General features: G+C 36.2%; 3 protein-coding genes across 9 annotated transcripts in view; 2 read left to right on the plus strand and 1 right to left on the minus strand.

Annotated features, from left to right (window-relative positions):
• Nucleotides 1-3,279: 3,279 nt before the first annotated feature.
• On the plus strand, nt 3,280-12,965 carry edf1 (endothelial differentiation-related factor 1). The gene is made up of 5 exons (XM_056458700.1): nt 3,280-3,468; nt 3,773-3,824; nt 7,436-7,596; nt 7,675-7,768; nt 12,651-12,965. The coding sequence occupies exons 1-5, from the start codon at nt 3,394-3,396 to the stop codon at nt 12,710-12,712; spliced, it is 444 nt and encodes a 147-aa protein (XP_056314675.1). The 5' UTR covers nt 3,280-3,393; the 3' UTR covers nt 12,713-12,965.
• Nucleotides 12,966-15,515: 2,550 nt separating this feature from the next.
• LOC130228656 (putative uncharacterized protein BRD3OS) lies at nt 15,516-18,268 on the plus strand. The gene has a single exon (XM_056457087.1). The coding sequence runs from the start codon at nt 15,822-15,824 to the stop codon at nt 16,074-16,076; it is 255 nt and encodes an 84-aa protein (XP_056313062.1). The 5' UTR covers nt 15,516-15,821; the 3' UTR covers nt 16,077-18,268.
• Nucleotides 18,269-20,395: 2,127 nt separating this feature from the next.
• The window catches only part of brd3b (bromodomain containing 3b), a 42,527-nt gene continuing 39,734 nt past the window's right edge, over nt 20,396-23,188 (minus strand). For 4 of the 7 annotated variants that reach the window (XM_056458704.1, XM_056458705.1, XM_056458707.1 and 1 more), the window contains one exon: nt 20,396-22,560. In XM_056458704.1, the coding sequence (XP_056314679.1) occupies nt 22,439-22,560 (122 nt within the window). In that variant the 3' untranslated portion in view covers nt 20,396-22,438. The remainder of the gene's footprint in view (nt 22,561-23,188) is intronic. The other 3 variants (XM_056458706.1, XM_056458708.1, XM_056458703.1) reach the window with 1 other exon arrangement.

The following is a 23,188-nucleotide window of genomic DNA, read 5'->3' on the forward strand; positions in this document are numbered from 1 at the left end:
GGAATAATAATAAACGGCAGAAAATGGTCAAGCTCTTCAAACAACTGTGTTCATAACTATACATAAAAAGTAGAATTACACAATAAGAATAGCAATTTACCACATTAAGATGCATAACGAGCTGTTCTTAATGTCTAGAAATCAATGGAAGTGAATGAGACCGGAAGTCTCGAGCCAAAAACATTCCAATGGCTGCGTCCGCACGTACGTGAAGAATAAGCTCAATATAAACCATAAATTTCACTCAATTTACTGAAGTGGTACTTTATCATGATATACAATGCATCCGGAAAGTATTCATAGCGCTTCACTTTTTCCACATTTGTTCATGTTACAGCCTTATTCCAAAATGGATTAATTTCATTTATTTCCTCAAAATGGTTGCAAATTTATTAAAAATTAAAAAGCTGAAAAATCACAAGTACAGAAGTATTCACAGCCTTTGCTCAATACTTTGTTGATGCAGATCCAGTTCCTGCTGCTGAAAAACATCCCCACAGCATGATGCTTCACTGTAGGGATGGTATTAGCCTGGTGATGAGCGGTGCCTTGTTTTCTCCAAATGTGACGCCTGGCATTCACTCCAAAGAGTTCAAAACAATTTCCACTTACAGATGATGGAGGCCACTGTGCTCATTGGAACTTTCAGAGCAGCAGAAATGTTTCTATAACCTTCCCCACCTTTGTGTCTGGAGACCATCCTGTCTCGAAGGTCTACAGACAATTCCTTTGTCTTCATGCTTGATTTGTGCTTTGACATGCACTGTCAACCCTGGGACCTTATATAGACAAGTGTATGCCTTGTCAAATCATGTCCAATCAACTGAATTTACCACAGATGAACTCCAATTAAGCTGCTGAAACATCTCAAGAATGATCGGTGGAAACAGAATATATCTGAGCTCAATTTAGAGCTTCGTGGCAAAGGCTGTGAATACTGATGTACATGTGATGTTTGAGGTGTTTATTTTTAACAAATTTGCAACAATTTAAAAAAAAAACTTTTTTTTTACATTGTCATTATGTGAAGTTTAAATTTTAAACTAATTTCGAGAGAAGCATGTGCTCATGATTGACCCAGCTGGTCCACATTAGCTAATCATGATCCTCCAATCAAAGGATCCCAAGTCACTATATATATCCTCATTTCCTCTCTACAACTATCTTCGTCTGGAAGAAACCCCCCTCCTCCTCTTCTTCCAACTTTATCAAGAATGGGCGGCACGGTGGCCCAGTGACTAGCACGTTTGCCTCACAGCAAGAATACCAATGGCGTTGGGTCTTCACTGGGCCATCTGGTGTTCCTATGCGGAGTTTGCATGTTCTCCGTGTGGGTTTCCCCCGGGTTCCCTGGTTTCCTCCCACCATCCAAATGTGCTCTATATTATAGATAAAATAAGCCTAAATCTTTTTTTTAATGTCTTACTCTCAGGAAGTTCACCTTGGCCTCAGCAGCGGGGGAGTTTCAGATCGACCTGAGCTCAGTCTCCCCTCGCCCTGTGAAAGGAGGGAGCCCTGGGCTCGAGGATACCTTGAGCTCAGGGCTCTCTCCCGGGACAGCACGCCAAACAAGCTATGTATAAATCGTGAGCTAAGTGTGAACTCTTGAAGGGGTATTGTGTGTAGAATTTTGAGGAAATAAATGAATTTAATCTATTTTGGAATAAGGCTGTAGCATAAAAAAGTGGAAAGAATGTGGAAGCACTATGAATACTTTCCGGATGCACTGTATCGTTATCAGGATATGAGATGACTAGTATCACGATATGATATTTTTGTCATATCGCCCAACCCTAAACGACAGTAAGGGTTAATTGATGACAGGCCATTGGATTGTTAGAAAATAATGCACACCTAAGGTGTTGATGTGGATATGACTAGGATTGTCGTATCCACAATACTTGAATTCTGTACCAAACGTCTATTTCCCACTAACATTTGAGCACTGTTAAACACGTTCTTAAACACTGCTGATTTGCCATTGTGTTCACATGCTCAACAAAAATGAAGCTTATCAGTTCACCGAACTCACCGCTGTTTACTGCATGTAACCATAGATACAGGGGACACTGGAGCGTTTCTTCATCTTTTATCACCAGTTTCATTTCCTCCAAAGCCTTTTGTTTTTGTTTAGATTTGTGACTGTTGTTGGCTGTGAAATATCTGAAATCATTCGGTGTAGTGGTATTGAACTGTAATCCAGTCAAGACCTACCTGAAACTGCTTTAGCTGTGCGTTTATCTGAAAGTAATTGCAGAATGTTCACCAGCCAATCAGAAGCAAGCATTCAACATCTTTGTAGCATAAGCATAATTATTAGAACATAAGAGAAAACCGAACCAAATACATGTCTTAAAGGGAATATGACTTCCATGCTAGAAAGGTGTTTTAAAGATGGACACCAAGTGACTTATCTTAAAGGGACTTTGAAACAACTCAGTACCTAACACATCTTGGTCATTTATCAAAGTTCATTTAAGCCAGATTCCATCGCAGATTAAGCTAAATTCTTTGAAAGGCTTAAAAAAGTATTAAAGTCGAATTTGGTCAAACAAACATACTATTGTTCTTTAGGATTACAGTTAAATGCCTCGAAATACAAGATGAAACAGTAAAGCTATTTGAAACATAATAAAGATATCATATGATAGAGTAAAATAGATTTTTATAATAATAATAACGAAAGAAAGACCACCTTCTCTGTATGTTCTCTCAGTATTTACGATTTATTACTGATAACATTTCTTCCAAATTTCAAATGAGAATATTTGTTTTTCTTCAGAAAGTGACAATTGGTAAGACTATAATGAATAACAAATGAAATCATTTGTTGTGATAGATAAATCTGGGTTCCACACACTTTTCAGAAGCTAAACTATTGGTATTGTGTAGTCCTAAAGTAAACGTAAAAAACGTAGTTATGTGGTTTATTTTTTTTAAACTGATATTAACAAATAATACTTCATTCCTATTAAAACGATAAATTAACATCAATTAAAATACAAAATTTCTGTATTCGTTTTATTCATTGTTATTCATAACTAGCTAACAACTTTGCTAATTCGTTCAAGTTGTTGCGTCAGATACCACGCATGGGCAAATTAAAAGCTTTTTACCATTCATAACACACACTATTTATCGACAATAAAATTTCTAAAAAAGATTTACGCTTTGGAGTACATTTTTTAACCCACACATTCTCAATACGATACGGGTTTAGGTTTACTCGCGTTAAAGGGGCTTGTTGACATGTGCCCACATGGTGACGTATATCCGGTTTAGTTCACTAGCATAAAGAGCAAGAAGGGACGTGCTCGATAACTTCAACGCCCCGTAGTCGCCTAAAATCAAACACCTCTAAACACACAACAACAAAAAAAACATCCAAAAATCATGGCAGAGTGCGACTGGGACACAGTGACCGTTTTGAGGAAGAAGGGATCGGCCGCGCAATCCAAGTCGAAGCAGGTATTTCACACGCTTCTGCTACATAGTTTGCTGACGCTATTAGTTCACGTATGACGAGCACATTGTTGCTTTGACCTGCTTATAAAGGTTTCGCTTCGAATAATGCGATATAATGTCTGTCCCAAAGCATTAAATATCGATGTGACTGTAAAAGGAGAAGTAATATTAACGTATAAGTTCGAGAATTAGCCAGTATGTGAAACGTGCTGGTTGAAGTCATAATAAGGGTGATCATAACAACTCAGTTCAAAGATCTACGTGGAGTTTCGGTTTACATAACCGCGTTATAACCTCTGTTTTTTAGGCTGTGACTGCAGCTCAGAGAAAGGGAGAAGCTGTGGAAACGTCGAAGAAATGTAAGAATATATACCTTTTATATAAGATCTGTTTATATCACTAACGAGTGAAATATGCTAGTAATTTCTTTGAGGTAAAGTTGGTTTTACCTTCACACATTCAGATTTTTTCTGTAATAATATAATTTTATTAAAGTGTTCTTTGCTAATTCCTAATTGTGAAATCATATTAGCAGCCAATGACTATCAAAGTACAACAGTGTTCACAGTCAAATAAATAGTGCTAATGTTGTTTTGAAGTCATGTGATTTCAGTCAGAATATTCAAAGTACCATACAACAATATAGGGAACGTGTCACAAGTTGTCACTGAACGAATGTGCAAATATAAATCCAACTTTACCTTAATGGTAATTTCAAAGGTGCTTGAATTTTAATTCAGTGTTTTCAATGTGTAGAGTTTTAATAAACTGTTTAGAAATGTAATTGTGTTGCTTTCATAATAATTTTTTAATAAAATAGGTAATAATGAACTTTTTATTCAATAAAGAGAATAAATGATTCATTCAAAGTTAGGTTTGTCATCAATCTTTGCTTAAAATACTATACTATTGAGGTTAAGTTGGTTTTATATTCGCACATTTAAACTTTCTCCTTAATATCACTTCAGAAAAGTATTCATTGCACATTCTAAATAGGGAAATCATATTAGCAGCCAATGGCTATCAAAGAACAACATTGTTCATGGTCAAATAGTCCTAATGTTGCTATGAATTCATACTTGAATGGTATTTCAGATCCAATATTCAAATTAGCATGGTAAACAATATAGGGACCGTTAAATGAACATTCATTCATTCATTTTCCTTCAGCTTAGTTTTTTTTTCATCTGGGGTCACCACCACGGAACGAACCGCCAACTTATCCAGCATATGTTTTACACAGCAGATGCCCTTCTAGCTGCAACCCAGTACTGGGAAACACTGCCAATTTTGTTTACCCAATTCACTAATAGCGCATGTCTTTGGACTGTAGGAGAAACCGGAGCACTCTGAGGAAACCCACACCAACATGGGGAGAACATGCAAACGCCACATAGAAATGCCAACTGACTCAGCTGGGACTCGAACTAGTGACCTTCTTGCTGTAAGGCGGCAGTGCTAACCACTGAGCCACCATGTCGCCCGCTAAATGAACAAATGTGCAAATATAAAACCAACTTTACCTCATTTACTATAGTATAGGGCTGCACAACAGTCAGAGAAACTGACATTGCGATGTTTTGTGTTTCTGCGACAGAAGTAAAATTTCACCTGATGACTTGTAGATTGTTTTGGAAATATTTTATAACATTTTAGACCAATTGGGATGAATTTATAGGGCAGTGCGTTTACATAATTTATAATATACACATTACAAGCATAGATAAGTAGAATAATGCAAAGACACATAAAATAGATAGTGCTTATGGAGAGTCCAACTGTATTCAGGTACAGAAATGTACCTCAAATATAAATAAATAACACTGTATAGTCTACGTATACAAAATGAAATACAATTAATATTTAATTTAGAGGTCATTTAAATTATACTTTAATTTTAGTGTTAAAGTTACCAACATTATCATTTCAAATACACAAATGGTTTAAATTCTATTGAAATATTTGTCACAGGCCTTAAAAATAAAAGCAAATAAAAACATTTCACTCTAAAATGAAAATTCTCACTGACTCCATTGTTCTGATCTGTGATTCCTGGTTAATTATCAACTCAACAATGTAGATCCTGCAATGTGACTATTGTAGATGCGCAAATTGTAATATCGATGATCTATCAAGGATAAAGATCTTACACTCTGACATACGGCTCATGTCACTTTTATTGTGAAAGCGTCTCCTACTTTAACGCTTTCTGATGGGACATTTACTGGCAGGGAGCCGTGTTTCAGCACATGAACATGCATTCTTATATGCACAGAGACAGTTCAGAGAGTAAATAAAGGAATGGGGAAATGCAAAACCAAAAAAAAAAAAACATTCTATTCGAAAAGGGCTGCGCGATATTGGAAAAATCTGACATTGTGATGATTTGTTTTGCTGCAATTTATCTATTGCGATATGAATATAATTTACCCAGATGATTTGAATAGCTCTACTTGGAAAGATTTTGTTAATTAAATTGTCTGGGGTGATCAAGCCCTCTTCTATGCAGTGTATCTACATAAATTGAATAAATTACAAGCATATCTAAAAAAAACTATAAAAGCTAAATAAATAGTGCTTAATGGTTGTCTGGGGAGTCTAATTGTTGAAATTAAATAAATTGAACAATCAAATGTAAAATAACTTCATTGTATAATTCATTGTACAATTGATCATTGTATAGATAATTATATACAATAATATTTAATAATATCTTTATCTTTTAAAAAAATAATGAAATCCTGCGATGTAACAGATTGCGATATCGATGCTCAAACGATATATTGTTCAGCCCTACTACAGGGTATCTGCTGGGTCTTAAAGTCTCATATCCACTGAAATATTGTGTTGTAGGTCTTAAATAATTTTTAATGGGTCTTAATTTTCCTATGTCTATGTAAAGCTATACGCAATACAGTGTTTCCTCTAGGATTTTTTCCAGCTGTGGCGGAAGCCGTTTTTAAACAGATCTACCAACTACCTGTGGCGTTATTTCAATGACAAATGTCGCGAGCGCAGTATTGGAAGTATTATGTTATAGCCTAAGAGCATGTGGACCTCTTTGCTTGCGCGCCGTTTTTTCTGCTCATGCACAACTTCTTGCATGCCCCCTCAAATATAAGCCGCTTTAAGAGCGCGCAGATCTTCTTGTGCGCTCTCAAATAAACGCTGCTGTGGTGCGATTTAGTGCGTTTACGTAACGAGTATGTCTCCAACATTTATTAGATTTGCTAGAAATATTTATGAATGCCTCCGGTATTAATGCATCCTGAAATAAAGTAAAACGGCTATACATCGTGTTTGCTGGCCTCACGCACCTGTCACAGTCAGTCAGTCAGCACGTAACCTTAAAGGGTTAAACAAATGACGCACAGCACTACTACGGTTACAGAAAAGTTCGCACTGTTATAACTCATTTACCTTTTAATACGTTTTGGTGCGATTATCACCGACTATTAACAAAATAGAATGTTTTGAATGAGAGGCTGTAATGTAGCCGTGGCAGGATGAAGCTTGCTGTGGCGCCCTGTCATGGAAGAATGAATGTAGCGGAAACCATGCAATATGACGAACTCCTATCCAATTAATAACAATATATTTCAATTAAAGTGTTAAACGTTTATTTGTTAACTCTTTTTACTTATTAATATGGTTTAATTATCTCTCTTACAATAATATATGTTTTTGATTTTGTTTTTTCAAGTTAAACTCAAGTTAAAAAACATTTTAGCATAGTCTTGAAAACCGCCAAAAAATCTTTAGCGTTTAGCCTTATGCAAGAAATTTCTTTCATTATGGTCTATAAATAGTCATAAAAAAGTCTTAGTCTCATATTTGACTTGATAAAACATGTAGAAACCCTGTACTATAGATCCACTGAGGTTGTACCAAATGGTTCAATATTAAATAGAGTATTGCAGCATTGCTAGTAAGTACGCTGCGTAAACAATCTTGTTTTCTTTCCCCCTAGGGGCTGCTGGGCAAAATAAACAACATGTTGTAACCAAAAACACAGCCAAGCTGGACAGAGAGACGGAAGAGCTCAGCCACCAGAGAGTGCCACTTGAAGTGGGCAAAGTGATCCAGCAGGGCCGGCAGAATAAGGGCCTCACCCAGAAAGATCTGGCTACTGTGAGTGTTTGCCAGACTTGCCGTAAGATTCCTCTTATTTTTGAGCTGGTGAAATAAAATTGTACTTTTCTCTTGCAGAAAATTAACGAGAAGCCACAGATCATTGCGGAGTATGAATGTGGGAAGGCCATCCCCAATAATCAGGTCATGGGGAAAATCGAGCGAGCCATTGGTAGGACTTTATCCTTTTTCTGTTTGTTTTGGTCTCAATAGCTAATTGACTGCTGTACTAAAGTTTGTGTTGTTTTAATGATATTACCTTAGGCTAGGCAAGGCTATTCATTTTTAAAGCACAATGGGCTACAGTTGAAGTCAGAATTATTAGCCCCCCTGAATTATTAGGCCCCTGAATATTTTTCCCTCATTTCTGTTTAACGGATAGCAGTTTTTGTTTTTTTTAGCACCTTTCTAAACATAATAGTTTTAGTAACTCTTTTCTAATAACTGATTTATTTTATCTTTGTCATGATGATAGTAAATAATATTTTACTAGATCTTTTTCAAGATACTTTTATACAGCTTAAAGTGACATTTAAAGTCCTTAAGGCTGATTTATACACACGCGTGGACGCATAGCCCCTCGCCGTGGCCGTCAGTGTCGCTGACGCACACCTCTCAAAAAATGTAATGCCTACATGTAGCGCAAGCTCTGTGATTGGTCGGCTTGGTAAAGCTCACAAGTGTGGGTGGAGGTGAGAGCCGCGCGAGCGTGGTGCAGCGGGTGTTTACAAGTGTGGAGTCCCGTGAAGGAGCTCCGGATGGAGACTGCTGGTTGTTGTTTACCTTTTGATTAAAGTTGTTGCACGTCTGCTGGTTCCCACCTCAAAATGAGCGAATTTGAGCCACTTGTACATTTAAGGAAGCATTCAGAAAAAACAAAACACCAGCAAATAAACTCGACACAAAAAAACAGACACCTACTGCCAGCTAGCATTTTGGAAATGTATTGCGGAGCAACAGAAACAGCTCACAGAAGTATAAATGCACGCCTACGTGCAAGGCTTGCACCGTAACTCACGCCGATCACTAGACGCAGAAGTGTAAAGCAGGCTAAACTAGGTTCATTAGGTTAACTAGGCAGGTTAGGGTTATTAGGCAAGTTATTGTATAATGATGGTTTGTTCTGTAGACTATCGAAAACAAATATAGCTTAAAGGGGCTAATAATTTTGACCTTAAAATGGTGTTTAAAAAATTAAAAAGTACTTTTATTCTAGTCGAAATAAAACAAATATGACTTTCTACAGAAGAAAAAATATTATCAGACACACTGTGAACATTTCCTTGCTCTGTTAAACATTATTTGGGAAATATTTAAAATTGAAAAAAATATTCAAAGGGGGTTTAATAATTCTGATTTCAACTGTATATGCACAGCTAGTGTTTTTCAGCCAATGATGAACTTATGGTGAAAGGTGACTATTTTCAATTGAATAAGGTTCTTTTTACAGAATCAATGTTGCCATGCAAATAGAGTCATTTAAAAAAAACTTGGGGTGCTTTCACACCTGTGGATCGATGGTTTTGTTCTGAAACAGGGAGTAAAATAGTTACAATGCTGCACTTTGTACTTGGTGTGGTTCGCTTTCACACTCCAAAGTTTATAAATGGACCAAAATAGATCAAACAAGTTACGTGCGAGTTAACTCTCCTCGCATTGGTTCCCCGTTTTATTTTATAGTCCCTCAGCTGTCATGTGTCCTTATTTTAATTTATGACAATGAGCAATAAGACATTATAAGCTAAAAGCTGTGCTTTAATTTTGAACGGTGACACCCACAGGCATAGTCATCACAGATAAATTAGAGGTAACTTCTCATACGTAGCTGTTGTAGAATTATGCATTATAGGCTTTACATTATAGAGAGAAATAACAGATAAACCAAGACTGCAGTTCGGTCAGTTTTCCTAACAGATAAACAGCTCTCTTTAATAGTTCAGCATGTTTTCACTTTCATATTTGACATGAAATGCACATTTACTGGTAGGAATGATGATGTCCCACCCTACTCCTAATTCTCTCTTCATATAGCCATATATACCTATTACATATCCATAATACACTGTGATATAGCCTAGTTCGTTAGAGCGTTTTGCCTTCTCACTACAATCGATGCGCTCCAGAGTTCGTTTCAATCGAGCTGAGACCTCTTCATTCAGGCGATCTTGGACCGATTGTTTTAGCGTGGATCAGAGCGTGATTACTGGTTTCACATATGCCAGACAAACAATACTAACCGAGGAATTGTGCCAGGTTCCAAAACAAAAGTGTAGGTGTGAAAGCACCCTTAAGCATTCATTTAGTTGGGGCATAAAACAAGATGAAAAGTCATGTAAACGCAAGTGCTGTCAATAGCAGCAGGCTAGCGCAGAAACTCCATTGAAAATACTGGGGTTAAATTGCCAAATTTTAAAGACGTGGCGCGGAATAATGGAACTTAATGCAGTGCTTCTTGATCCCACATTAGATCAATCAGGCAGTGAAGATTGCTTTTAAAGAAATTAGATCTTAAAGGTGGCAATTTTGTAATGGCACGACCGGAATGGCTGTTTTCACCAGAAGCGCTTTGGCTGGCTGACTGAAAATTAAAAGTCTGTGCATATACCCTGTTAAAAGCAACAGTTAGTTGACCAATGCTCTGTACAAAAACTTCTGACTGTCTCAGGGAATAACGTAAAATAGGGTTTTTCCTGCATGGAGTAATCGCCCCATAAGTAATAGACTGACAAACCAAAACAAGAGATAAAATAGCAGAAGAGTCCGGTGCAAAGGGCAATGTTGAACTATTCTCATGTGTTAATGACAACATGGCAGATGTACATCTATTCAAGTACTCTTATTCATAACTAAAAGAATAAATAAATAGACTATTGTGTCTAAAATGTAAAGGCAACTTCGTTTGTTGAACTGGAGAAAATACTGTGGGAAAACAGCTCTCTAGCTTGTGTGATATTAATCCAATATTATTATCATCATCAGGTCTTATTTTGCATTCATAACTGTACATTTATGGTCATTCTAACATCCTTTATCACACATTCAATGATTTTGTACTCAAGCCAAATGAGAAAACAAAGATAACATGAGAAAAACAAAGATAAAGGCTGCATTCGTGCCATGTTAAAATTGGCTAAATTTCCTGATGTTCTACTTCATGTGATGAGCTGTTCATATCTGCAAACAGGAAATGATGCGTTTTTCTAATAATGCTATCAGTCAAAATAAACCTACTTTGGTCAGGTGGTACAAGCTCTCAGGAAATTGTATATAATGTTGATAGTACATCCATCTGTAAATATTACCATAGTTTTTCTATAACTGCACTTTATAACTTATACCTGTATCCTGCACTTGCTGCTATTGCACTGCTGGTTAGACCTAAACTGCATTTCGTTGCCTTGTACTTGTGTAATGACAATAAAGTTGAATCTAATCTAATATTAATTAAATGGCTATATTTTAAAAGATCATCTAGTATTATCAATTGTACATGTGAATTTACAGCATCATTACTCCAGTCTTTACTGTCACATGATCCTTCAGAATATACACTACCTGACACAAGTCTTGTCGTTGATCGCAGTTGTAAGAGCAACAAATAATAACTTGACTTCTAGTTGATCATTTGGAAAAATGGCAGAAGGTAGATTTTTAAGATGAATCATCTGTTGAACTGCATCTCAATCATCACAAATACTGCAGAAGACCTATTGGAACCCACATTGACCCAAGGTTCTCACATAAATCAGCCAAGTTTGGTGAAGAAAAAGTCATGGTTTGGGGTTACATTTAGTATGGGGGTGTGCGAGAGATCTGCAGAGTGTATGGCAACATCAACAGCCTGAGATATCAAGACATTTGTGCTGCCCATTACGTTACAAACCACAGGAGAAGGCAGATTCTTCAGCAGGATAGCGCTCCTTCTCATACTTCAGCCTCCACATCAAAGTTCCTGAAAGCAAAGAAGGTCAATGTGCTCCAGGATTGGCCAGCCCAGTCCCCAGACATGAACATTATTGAGCATGTCTGGGGTAAGATGGAGGAGGAGGCATTAAAGAAGAATCCAAAGAATCTTGATGATCTCTGGGAGTCCTGCAAGAACGCTTCCTTTGCCATTCCAGATGACTTTATTAACAAGTTATTTGAGTCATTGCCAAGATGTATGAATGCAGCCCTCTTTTATTTTGGTAAAATAAGCGTAATCTAGAGGCTTTTGCCTTTCATATAAGCCACTTCTGATACCAAATGATCAACTAGAAGTCAAGATATTATTTGTTGTTCCTAAAATTTGGATAGACGACAAGACTTTTGACAGGTAGTGTATTCCAATTAGGCATGGGACGATAACAGTTTTTAAGGTATTAAAAAGTCAAGGTTTTAAAACCGTCAAAATTTATGAGTATAATTTAGATTAAGGTATGATATGTATAAAATGTATGAGTAAGATTTTTTTATTTTACATTTTTTTGTTTTGTTTTTTAGGACAACAGTATCTCCAGCAGAAAAGATATCCAAAGATGCTGTTTTAAATTCTAAAAAAAAAAATAATAATCTGTGTTTTTGAAACTAATGAAGACAGCAGATGTCAATAATTCATTTGAATTATTTAGCCTGACATGTTTACTGCTCCGAAATATTTTAAATGTTTCCCAAATTAAAATATATTGTTCGAAAGGGAAAAAAATGTTGTTTCTTTACCCAGACATTTAAAAAGAACATATATCTTAGAGCAGTAATCAGAATTCCGTGATATTTATATCCAATATTATCATACCGTTAGAATCTTATACCGGCCCATGCCTAATTCCAATATGCTAATTTTTATTGCTGCTCATTTTTAAGGTTTCTTTGAATAGAAAGTTCAATACAAACAGATATTTAAAATTAAAATATTTTGTGATGTATAAGAAATGCTTTTGCTGTCACTTTTGATCTATTTAATGCAGGTTGAGTAAAATAATCTATAAATTACTGCTGCTTCTTTACTATAAGGTTCAATATACATTGAATAACATATAATAAATAACATAATTTTTCTCTGTTTAACTTTTTAGGCCTTAAGTTGCGTGGGAAAGACATTGGGCTGCCTCTCGAAGCCTGTTCCAAGAAGAAATGAGTACAAAATCCTCGAAAGATCCACCATCCACTGAAACCTCCCAGTGCTAATATGATCTTTACAGTCGATCTCTGTTAATTGCTGCATTACTCTATTACATGGTGGACCAGACGCACTCATTTTACCACCTACACGAAATGCGTATTATCTAACGTTCTATGTCAGATGATGAAAGAAGACTTGGATTATTATCATTATTTTTTTTTTAGCCTGCTCACTGCTTTGAAATAAACTTATTTCTATGAATGACTAAGATGTGTTCTGATTGCTGCTTTCTTTTTCTTTGTCAGATGATGCATTAAAGATGAGACATTTAAATCTTATTTTATGAACGTTGATTTTTGAGATTTCGCTTTTTTTTTCTTCTAATGTAAAAACATCCAAAACACACTTAATGTAATGTGTGTATTTATATAGCACATTTATTGTGTATGGTCATACACCCAAAGCACTCACAATCTCAAGGGGGGGGGGTCTCTCCACACCACCACCAGTGTGCAGCATCCACTTGGATGATGCGACGGCAGCCACAGGACAACGGCACTCATCACACACCAGCTATAGGGGGAGTGGAAAAACAGTGATAGAGCCAATTCGGTGGATGGGGACGATTGGGAGGCCATGATGGGCGGATGGAGGGAATTTGTCCAGAACACCGGGGTTACATGCCCTACTTTTTACAAGAAGTGCCATGGGATTTTTAATGATCACAGAGTCAGGACCTCGGTTTAACATCTTATTTGAAAGACTGCGCCCACTGACAGTATGGTGTCCTGGTTTATCTATGTATAGACAGTATGGTGGCTTAGTTTATATATTGTTTGCCTGTATATCTAAATTACAATACATTTTAAATAGCTAAAATAATTTTATAAACTTCAGTTTTATTCATATCTTTAATAGTTTTTACAGAGGAACTGCCTGATTATATACAGCTTTTTAAACATTTTTCTTCTTGCTGTACACAGAAATTTCTGTATTAAGCAGTGATTTAAAGAGATGTACAAAATCCTCCCCCAAGTAAAACTCTAAAATTGAAAAACATAAATATAAAATGGTGTCATCGAACAATGTTTTGTAAAACAAAAATAATTGCAATTTGTTATTAATCAATGGGGAGCGTATGGTGCTTTTATTATTATTAATCTTTTGTTATCTTTTTTATTTATTATAGACAGTGTTGGTTAGCGCATTACAAGTAATGTGACTTACACAATGATATTACTTTTCTAAGTAATGAGTAAAGTACCGCCTTTTCAAAATTAAGTAATAATATTTGAGTTACTTTTTAGTTTAGTTTATTTAGTTGCTTTTAAAAAAAATAAATAGCTGAATGAAAATAACGTAGTCACGTCGAATCCCACACTCAATGAATGAGAGAATGCAGAAGCAGGCAGAAAGAAAGATGGCAGAGCCTTACATTTTTGCGATGGAACTATTATCTATTTCGAACACATGGAAGAAAAGGAAAAGAGGATTATCTGAATGTACAGTGATTGGACTTTTTAATAAGACAAAAAGTACAAAAGTAGCCAACACACTTAAACTGTCATTAATCTGTATATACGGCATGTAGAGCTCCGGGGTCAGTTCTCCAAAGAGAATAAAAGATAATCCTGCATTAATTTTGTATGCGTTTTTTTAAATGTAAATGAAGGTTATACAGTGTGAAAGACAAAGAAAAAAACCCTGCAAGTATTTTTAGATGTATTTTTTAAAGGTAAATGAAGGTGTAGGTTATACAGTGCATTGTTAATTGCAGAGCTCCTCTATTAGAAAAAGAAAGAAAAGTTCTGAAGGAGATCAAGCCTCAGCCAGGTCAGAAAAAGTAACGCAAAAATAACTCAAAAGTAATGTAAAGGATTACTTATCATTAAAAAGTAATGCAACTGTTACTTTTTGGGGAGTACCTCAATATTGTATTGCATTACTTTGAAAAGTAACTTTCCCCAACACTGGCTACAAGTAACTCGAGTTACGAAATAATTTTACTTCTCTAAGTATTGAGTAATCTAACGCATTACTTTTCAAAATGAATAAGATCCGAGTTACTTTTTTAAAAAAGTTTAATGTAAGTTACTTTTTAGTTTAGATAATTTGCTTTTAAAAAATAAATAGCTAAATTAAAATCATCGTAGTCACGTTGAATCCCACACGCAATGAGAGAATGCAGCAGGCAGAAATGAAGATAGCAGATACATTTCTGCAATAGAAATATTCTCGTTATTTTGAACACATGGAAGAAATATAGCACGACATATATAGCTCTGGGGTCAGGAAGTTCTCTGAAGATAACATTATTCTACATTTTTTTTTGTGTGTGTTTTTTAAAGGTAAATGAAGGTTATACCGTGTGTTGTTCATTGCAGACTAGTTACTTTTTGAGGTAGTAACTCAAAATTGTATTGTATTGTATTACTTTCAACAGTAACTTTCCCCAACACTGATAATACACCAGTAGCAAATATTGCGGTAAAGTTAGTGTTATATTAACATATCTGGACAGTCACCTTTAATTTCAGAAAAGTATTTAGAAATTCTAAACAGAACTCATAAGCATCCTATCAATGTGCAACATTGTTCACAGTCCATTAAATAATGCTAATGTTGTTTTAAAGTCATACTTACATGCGTTTTCAGACCAAACACTCAATCAACGTAGCACGTCAAAAGTTCTCACAGTTAAAAAAAAGGGACTGAATGTGTAAATGTAAAACCAACTTTACCTTAATAATGGCGATAAACATGCATGCGGAACCAGTAGACGTCTCGTCTTGGGTAGTTCCAGTCGGACTATCATTCAAGCGGACGTTGTTGCCACAGGCAGCCGCTGGCGTTCCTGGAGTTTAACTATCTTCGTTTTTCTCCAGTTTCCCCCCAAGAAACATACGGAGTACAACAGAAGACCATCTTACCACATGAACAGACTGTTAGTTACTAACACAGACATTATCATCAAACAAAATGCTGAGAAAATTAGCATCGACTGGCGAACACAAGCGCGTTTCTCCCGTCATCGACCCTGCTGTAACGGAAGCTCTTAAGGAGATTTTTCTGAGATGAATACCGATTTATCGAGACGCCTGTTCGCCTGTCACCGGAGCTCGCGATGACGGAGCGCTGTCCATTAGCCGAGAAGGCGATGTCGGAGGGCTACGCGCGGCTCCGCTTCAGGGACACGTCGCTGTTGATCTGGCAGCAGCAGCAACTGGAGCTACAGAAAGCGCCGCCGAGCAACTACCTGAGCCGCAGCCAGAGCTCCTGGTACAGCCGCTACGGGAACCAGGCGGTGGTGGTCCGCGACAAGACGAGACTGCAGGACTCTGACGGAGATGGACAATCCCGCATTTGCGCGGTTATGTGATGGGGTCATACTTATGTTGGTGTAACCTCTCCTCAAATCATTACTCTAGAAAATCAAGTATTTTAGCGTAGTCAACAAAGAGGTACAGTATTGTAGACTTGAACAATGTAGCTGTTGAATGTGTATTGAGTGATTTCAGTGTGAGAATAGCAAAGTGTGTGGCGTGAGAATTGGTCGAAATGCGTGAGATTTAAACCCTGTGAATGTTTGCGGGTTTATGAAGATCAAAACCAAAATTGAACACACAAAGGTACTCATTTTAAAAATGTTTTATAAGTATGGGTCAAAAACATTGTCATTATCAGTGTTGGGGAAAGTTACTTTTGAAAGTAATGCATTACAATTATGAGTTACTCCCCGAAAAAGTAACTAGTTTCGTTACCTTTTGTGGTAAGTAATGCATTACGTTACTTTTGAGTTACTTTTTATTACCTTTGCTGAGGCTTGATCTCATTCAGAACTTCCATTTTTTTTTATTTTGGGCTGGTATAAAATTCTGACAGTATGATAACCTTGGATAAAAATATCACGGTTTCACAGTATTATGAGTACTGCTCTAAAATATATTCTTTTTAAATGTCTGGGTAAAAAACAAAATTTTTATTTATAAAAATTATTTTGTACCATTAAACATGTCAGGCTAAATAATTAAATAATTCAAATAATCAATAATTCACTGACTTGTGCCATCTTCATTAGTTTCAAAAACTGTTTTCGAATTTAAAACAGCATTTCAGGATGTCTTTTCTGCTGGATATAATGTTGTCCTAAAAAAAATGAAGACAAAAAAAACTATAAAAAAAAAAAAAATCTTATACATACCTTAAACTCCCATTCAGACGGGGCACAGTGCCAACGCTTACCATTCACTTTGAATGGGTGACGTCAAGCGTTGCTGAACTGAATTGTGGGTCCGTTGGCGCTGCTTTACCAACATTGATTACTGCAGAAGTTCAGAATTTCCCAACTTTAAGCGACAACGGAAGCGTCAGGCAAACGGGCATAAGAACGGTATAGCAGAAAATGGTGGCGGTTTTAAATCCTTTACTTTTCCAAACCGCGGTATATCTTGAAAACAGTTATCGTCCCATGCCTAATATTGATTAATGTAAGCTTAAAATAATGTTTGCTAATTTTTGTCTTATAAAAGTGAAGTAAAATCACAGCGCATTAAGACAATACTATTTTCCTTTTCTTCCATGTTCTGAATAATGAGAATATTTCCATCGCAATAAATGCCTAAGCCATCTTGGTTTCTATCAGTCCCTACTACATTAATTTCAATTCAGCAAAAGGAACTCAAATATTATTACTTGATTTTCTAAAGTAATGCGTTACTTGTTACTTGAACAAATAACTACGAAAAGTAATATTATCACGCAACTCGTGTTACTTGCAATGCATTACTCCCAACACTGGTCATGATTCATTACACTAACAATTTTGTTTACGTAAAAGGTATATTAGATGCAAAAAAAGTGTCTATTGTTCTAATATAACATAATATTGAGGAAATGTTTAGTAGTCTACTTTTTAAAACAAAGGAAAATGTTATCACACTAAATTGTATTATATTTTTAATTATTTAAAACATTTAGCTTACAATGATTTGAGATAAAGTATAGTCTTAAAATGATTATAATGCCATGAAATGATTTTCTAAATCTGTCTTTTATAGTTAGTTTGAGCATATGAACCAGTGTTTCTCAACCATGTTCCTGGAGGACCACCAACACTGCACATTTTGGATGTCTCCTCTGTCTGTCACACTCATTACAGGTCTTTTAGTCTCTGCTAATGAACTAATGATCTGAATCAGGTGTGTTTGATTAACGAGACAGAAAATGTGCGGAGCTGGTGGTCCTACAGGAACATGGTTGAGAAATTGATATAAACAGTAAGTATTGTTACACAATGTTATACATGTAATTGTTTATATATGCAGATATAGAAAATATGAGACCACTTGAATTTATTCATGAGCAACTAATAATTATAAATCCAGAGGTCTCGTATTCAATAGCTTTCTCTGCCCCTCTATAACATGTATTGTATTACTTTTTTCCATTAATTATAATATTCAATATACTGGCATCGGAAGTATTATGCTTTAGTTACTGATTCAAACATCACTAATGTGTTAATGATTTATCTTAATAACCGACAGTGTATCATTCACTCTTTTATGGAGCTTTGATGCTGCCAAAATTGTGAAAATATGACTTTAATGGGCGAACGGAGTTTAAAGGTCCCATGAAATTAACGTTTTTTTTTTTTTTTTTTTGATGTTAGTATCAGTATTGTTGGTTTTTAAGATATCTATAAGCTAGTGTGCTCCAAAACAGTGACAAAATTAGCATTTATGAGATCTAAAACTGATATAAACATGTAAAGCTTGTAGTTTGTCACTTCTGCCCAAATGGATCATACTTAAGTTTCTCATCAAATCATAACCAATCAAATGCTCAGTAGTATTTGACATGCCCCGCCTCTTCAAGATGCTTCTCATTTGCCTTTTATCATAGATATATACACTAGATATCGCATACCGGCCCTGAGCATGCATTAATACAGCCACCATATTAGTACAGTGCTCCCAGGACAAAAGTCATTTAAGTGCACTTAGTCAAGATTAAAGCCAATTTAAAGGTGCTGGACTTTTCTGTACTGGTGTAGTAACGAGCAAACAATGAAAACAAAGCATAAAGGCAGAACATTTCAAAGATAAGACTTTGTTTTTTTACGATTTTGTATGTTACGAATTTTTGTTCTCAACATGTAACGTTATTAACGTTATTGATGATAATACAGTCACTTCCTGTGGCAGAATAAAAGTCAAGATAACTAACCCAAGGTTTCCGCTACATTCAGTCTTAACATTCAGTTGTTGTTTTTTCTTTTAATAGCGGGTTATAATCCCACCAAAACATATTAAAAGGTAAATAAATTATAATAGTGCAAACTTTTTTACAATCATAGAAGTGCTGTGCATTGTTTAACCCTTTAAGGTGCCAAATTGCTCTTCAGCAGCGTTTATTTGAGAGCACACAAGAAAATCTGCACTTGAGCAGCGTATATTTGAGGGCGTGCAAGAAGTTTTGTGCACAAACAGAGGAAATCGGCGCGCAACCAAAGAGATTCGCATGCTCGTATGACATAAATCCGATCTCGACTTGTAATGCTAGGCTCACGACATTTGTCATTGAAATAACGCCATTGGTAGTTGGTAGATCTGTGCAAAAGGCCTGCCACTACAGCTGGAAAAAATCCTAGAGGAAACACCGTAACCTATATTCAAGAATACAGATATTTGTTTTGCATAACTTTTACAAATCTTTGTGGGTTTTTCTGTTTTCCCAAAACTTATCCAGGCCTGGAAAATCCTATGTCAAAATTCCATGACTTTCCTTTTTATTACTGTATGAACACATATGTATGTGTATAAATCTATGGCTCCGGATGGCCAGTCTTCCACTGCACCTTGGTTCCACATTCATTTCAAAGGAGCACTACCCTGTACCAAAATGGCAGCTTTATTGATTCATTCCTTCCAATAGACAACAATAAGCGTAGGCGACATCTAATGTAAATAACTCTGGCTTTTTATTTGATGCACTTTTTTTTAAAGGGCAAGAGCTACACTATGTCCCACCCTCTCAATGTTTTGGTTGAGATTACATCAAACTTCGAATACAAATACATTTTAAAGCACTTCACTGGACCTTTAACAAACTTAAGAAGGTACATTTTAGTCATTACGCTGTTCAGAAGAAGGTTTTGAAGTGTTCCACTCTGTTAAAGGTCCAATAAAATTAAAATTAAGTTTTTTAGATGTTATCATCCGTATTGTTAGTTTTTAAGATATCTATAAGCTAGTGCGCCCCAAAACTTCCACCTAAATGGATCAATGGTCACGTCACCTCATACGTCAGTTTCTCATCAAATAACCAATCGAATGCTCTCTAGTATCTAACATGCCCCACCCCCTTCAAGATGCTTCTCATTTGATGCTTGAGTTCAACCACTCTTACTGGAAGAGCCAAGATAAACCAAAACGCTATTGGCTTTTTTTTTTAAAGGGGAGGAGCTACACTTTGCCACACCCTCTCTTCATGTTTTAGTTGAGATTACGTCAAACATCGGATATAAAAGCACATTTCAAAGCACTTTATGGGACCTTTAACAAACTGAAGATGGTACAGTTTAGTCATTACGCTGTTAAAAAGAGTATTTTGAAATATACCACTGTGTTATTGCCTTCTAAATCATAAAATCTACCTAACAAATAAATATATATACAAATAGTAAAGACACTCTAATGGGTTTTTTGTGGTTTATTTACGAAAAAACGAGGGGCTCAGTGTCCAAATCTCAGATTAGCTTATACATCAGATATTACCATGTAAGTCTTCGCCAAAAACATACTTGCCGAACTTAACATATGCAGCGCTACGCATTTTGAAAATTTGTACTCGAAAGAATGACATTTACAGGTTATAAACTGCTCAAAAAAGTTTTAAGAAATATACTGTAAATTGGCATGCAATACACAAATGTTCTCTCTCTTTCTCTCATAAAAAACCAAACAAACAAACAAAAGCTAAAATCCTCAGACCCAAGACAGAGTTTGACGAATAAGTAGTGAATATACATTTAAATCTGTTATTATATATATCCTATGTATCGTTAAATCTCTGTCTGCATCGTGAAGCCCAGGAACAGGAATTTCTGACAAAGAGACAAAGTAGGTTATAGACAAGGGAAATGTAATGCAATACAGTGGTATAATAAAGCAAAACATGATTAAAAGCATCCTACATGTAAGAAGAAATCCCATGAAAGTCACTTTACATCACAATTTTATGATTAAAAAACAAAACTATACACATTGGCTTAGACTCGATCAGATAAACCGGACCCATCGGACTTTATTTTAGTGTGCCAACTAAACTTAAGGCAACTCAAGAGCACATCCAATGATTTCAAAGGGTTCAGAGATGAATTCAAGGCTGGTAAATGAAAAGAAATCCCACTGAATGAGTGGCGTTACGAGAAGAAAAATGTGAAAATAACCTCTAATACATTCATATTTATTTTTTTTAATATATATTTATATATATAAAGATTATCAGTCATGGTCCATTTCCAAACTACTCCCGGAAAACAAGTGTCTAGGTACCATTGAAAGCATTCAATACACCATTTAAGAAAAATCAAAATTATTCAAATTGAGAACATACATTAGTTGTAATACTTTCAACTAATAAGAACTATTATCAAACACAAATCCTTCTGAAATGATGTCTAGCACTGCTGCTTGAAGTTTTCTCTGCCGTCAGTTTCTATACAAAAAGTCTCATTGTCCAAAAGGGCGCAATATTGTGGAAGAGGGGTGTTACATCTTACTGAACTTGCGTCATGATCTTTAAGACGTCCGTATCTACTGATCTTTGATTGTCCTATGAGTGGACTTGGTATCAGATAGAAAGTAGAGCTATTCAGGGCACCAATATATCAATAGTAAAATAAAAAAATACACAAGACGATTCAAATAGAAAACAAATGAGAGTATGATATAGATTAAAAACAAACAAATTCAGACATAATTCTACATCAAATACTGAGCCGAGAGCACCGGAGGAGACATTTTACAGTGTTGAAATTGCCTAAAAATATATATATGAAGGGTTGCCAAATTTCGTACACATTTAAACTGGTCATTTTTGTAAAAACAGAACGCTGAGAACACTCGTGTGCCTTACTGGATACAAAAAACGAAATAATAAATAGATTTTCTTAAAAAAAAAAAAATGGTAACAATGAAAAGCACTATCATACTCAGCAAAATAATCGTGGAATGAGTTGAAAAGTCACGCGGACATGACAAGAGCCACACCAAGAGTGTAAGAGAGCCGATCGTTAATGATTCCTTCAGGCTTTGAGAACTTGTGAAGCTACCCGATCGATAAAATGCAGCCAGGCATTTGTCAGTTTTTCCCCCACTAACGCATGTATGAATCTAACGAGCAGCAACCTAACCAAAAATAAAAAGAAAGAACAGACGCGCAACCGTTTCACTTCCACAACTGACATATTTTCCAAAAAATATCATGTTTTTTTTTTTGTCTTTTTTTTTTATCCTCTGGTGATACCAGGCGTTTTTCCCTTTGAGGGCCAGAGAGAACCTTTAAAACTCGAACTATTCCCGCTCTCATCTTGGTCTGAGCCGTTCTACAAACTATTTAAAATATCCTCTGCCGTCTTGCAAAGCTCTTCGTAAAAGCGGCCCCCTTCAGAGAGATACTATCATGACAACACACACTACTTGGTTAGAAAACAGAGGGGCTTGAAGGATTTGGAGTTCAGTCTGAGTCGCTGCTCTCGGAGCTGGAGCCGCTGGAGCTGCTGCTGCCCGAATCCGAAGAGCTGCTGCTGCCGCTCAACCGGGATGCCCCGCCCCCCTGCGCTGACCCCGCCTTCTCTGCTGGCGACAGGGAAGAAAAATGATTGCGCCGTTTAATAACAAACACTGAGCATTATGCATTTCAAATCAAGTGCCTACATTGTTCCCTTAGCCACACCCGCAGCTGTGTATTACCATAAAGCAGAGACATGCACAAAGAAAGCAGAGAACAGAGTATTTATGTGCGCACCAAAGCAGCTGATATCAAGTGAAGTCAGTTAGTTACAGCACATACACAACCACATTCATCAGTTTTGGATTTGTTTAGCTTCTCTAGCAGGTCTTTTTGTCCAAAGCAGGGCTCAACAGCAAGGATTTTTCGTTTACAGTTGAACTTTTACTGGCCTTAACATACACAATTATATATTTTTTATCACAGGTTAAGTGGCTGTGCACATATTTCATATATTGGCACGATCGCCTCACAGCAAGAAGGTCACTGGTTCGATCCTCGGCTGGGTCAGTCACCGTTTTTGTGGGGAGTTTCCTCCGGTTGCTCCGGTTTCCAAATACATGTGGTATAGGTGAATTGGGTGTGAGAATGAAGCTGCCACACCAGAGTTTGTGTGTGCGAAATTCTGTCGTGCGGCGCTGCGTAAAGGGGCAGGATTAAACAAGTTGATTAGACATTTAAAAAGCGAGCGATTGC

The sequence above is a fragment of the Danio aesculapii genome, chromosome 5, assembly GCF_903798145.1.
Source record: "Danio aesculapii chromosome 5, fDanAes4.1, whole genome shotgun sequence".
Taxonomy (NCBI): Eukaryota; Metazoa; Chordata; class Actinopteri; order Cypriniformes; family Danionidae; genus Danio; species Danio aesculapii.

Coding starts and splice junctions, on each gene's coding strand:
- edf1 (XM_056458700.1), top strand. CDS start 3,394: ATGGCAGAGTGCGACTGGGACACAGTGACCGTTTTGAGGAAGAAGGGA. Junction 3,469..3,772: donor CGCAATCCAAGTCGAAGCAG/GTATTTCACACG, acceptor TCTGTTTTTTAG/GCTGTGACTGCAGCTCAGAG. Junction 7,769..12,650: donor GAAAATCGAGCGAGCCATTG/GTAGGACTTTAT, acceptor TTAACTTTTTAG/GCCTTAAGTTGCGTGGGAAA.
- LOC130228656 (XM_056457087.1), top strand. CDS start 15,822: ATGACGGAGCGCTGTCCATTAGCCGAGAAGGCGATGTCGGAGGGCTAC.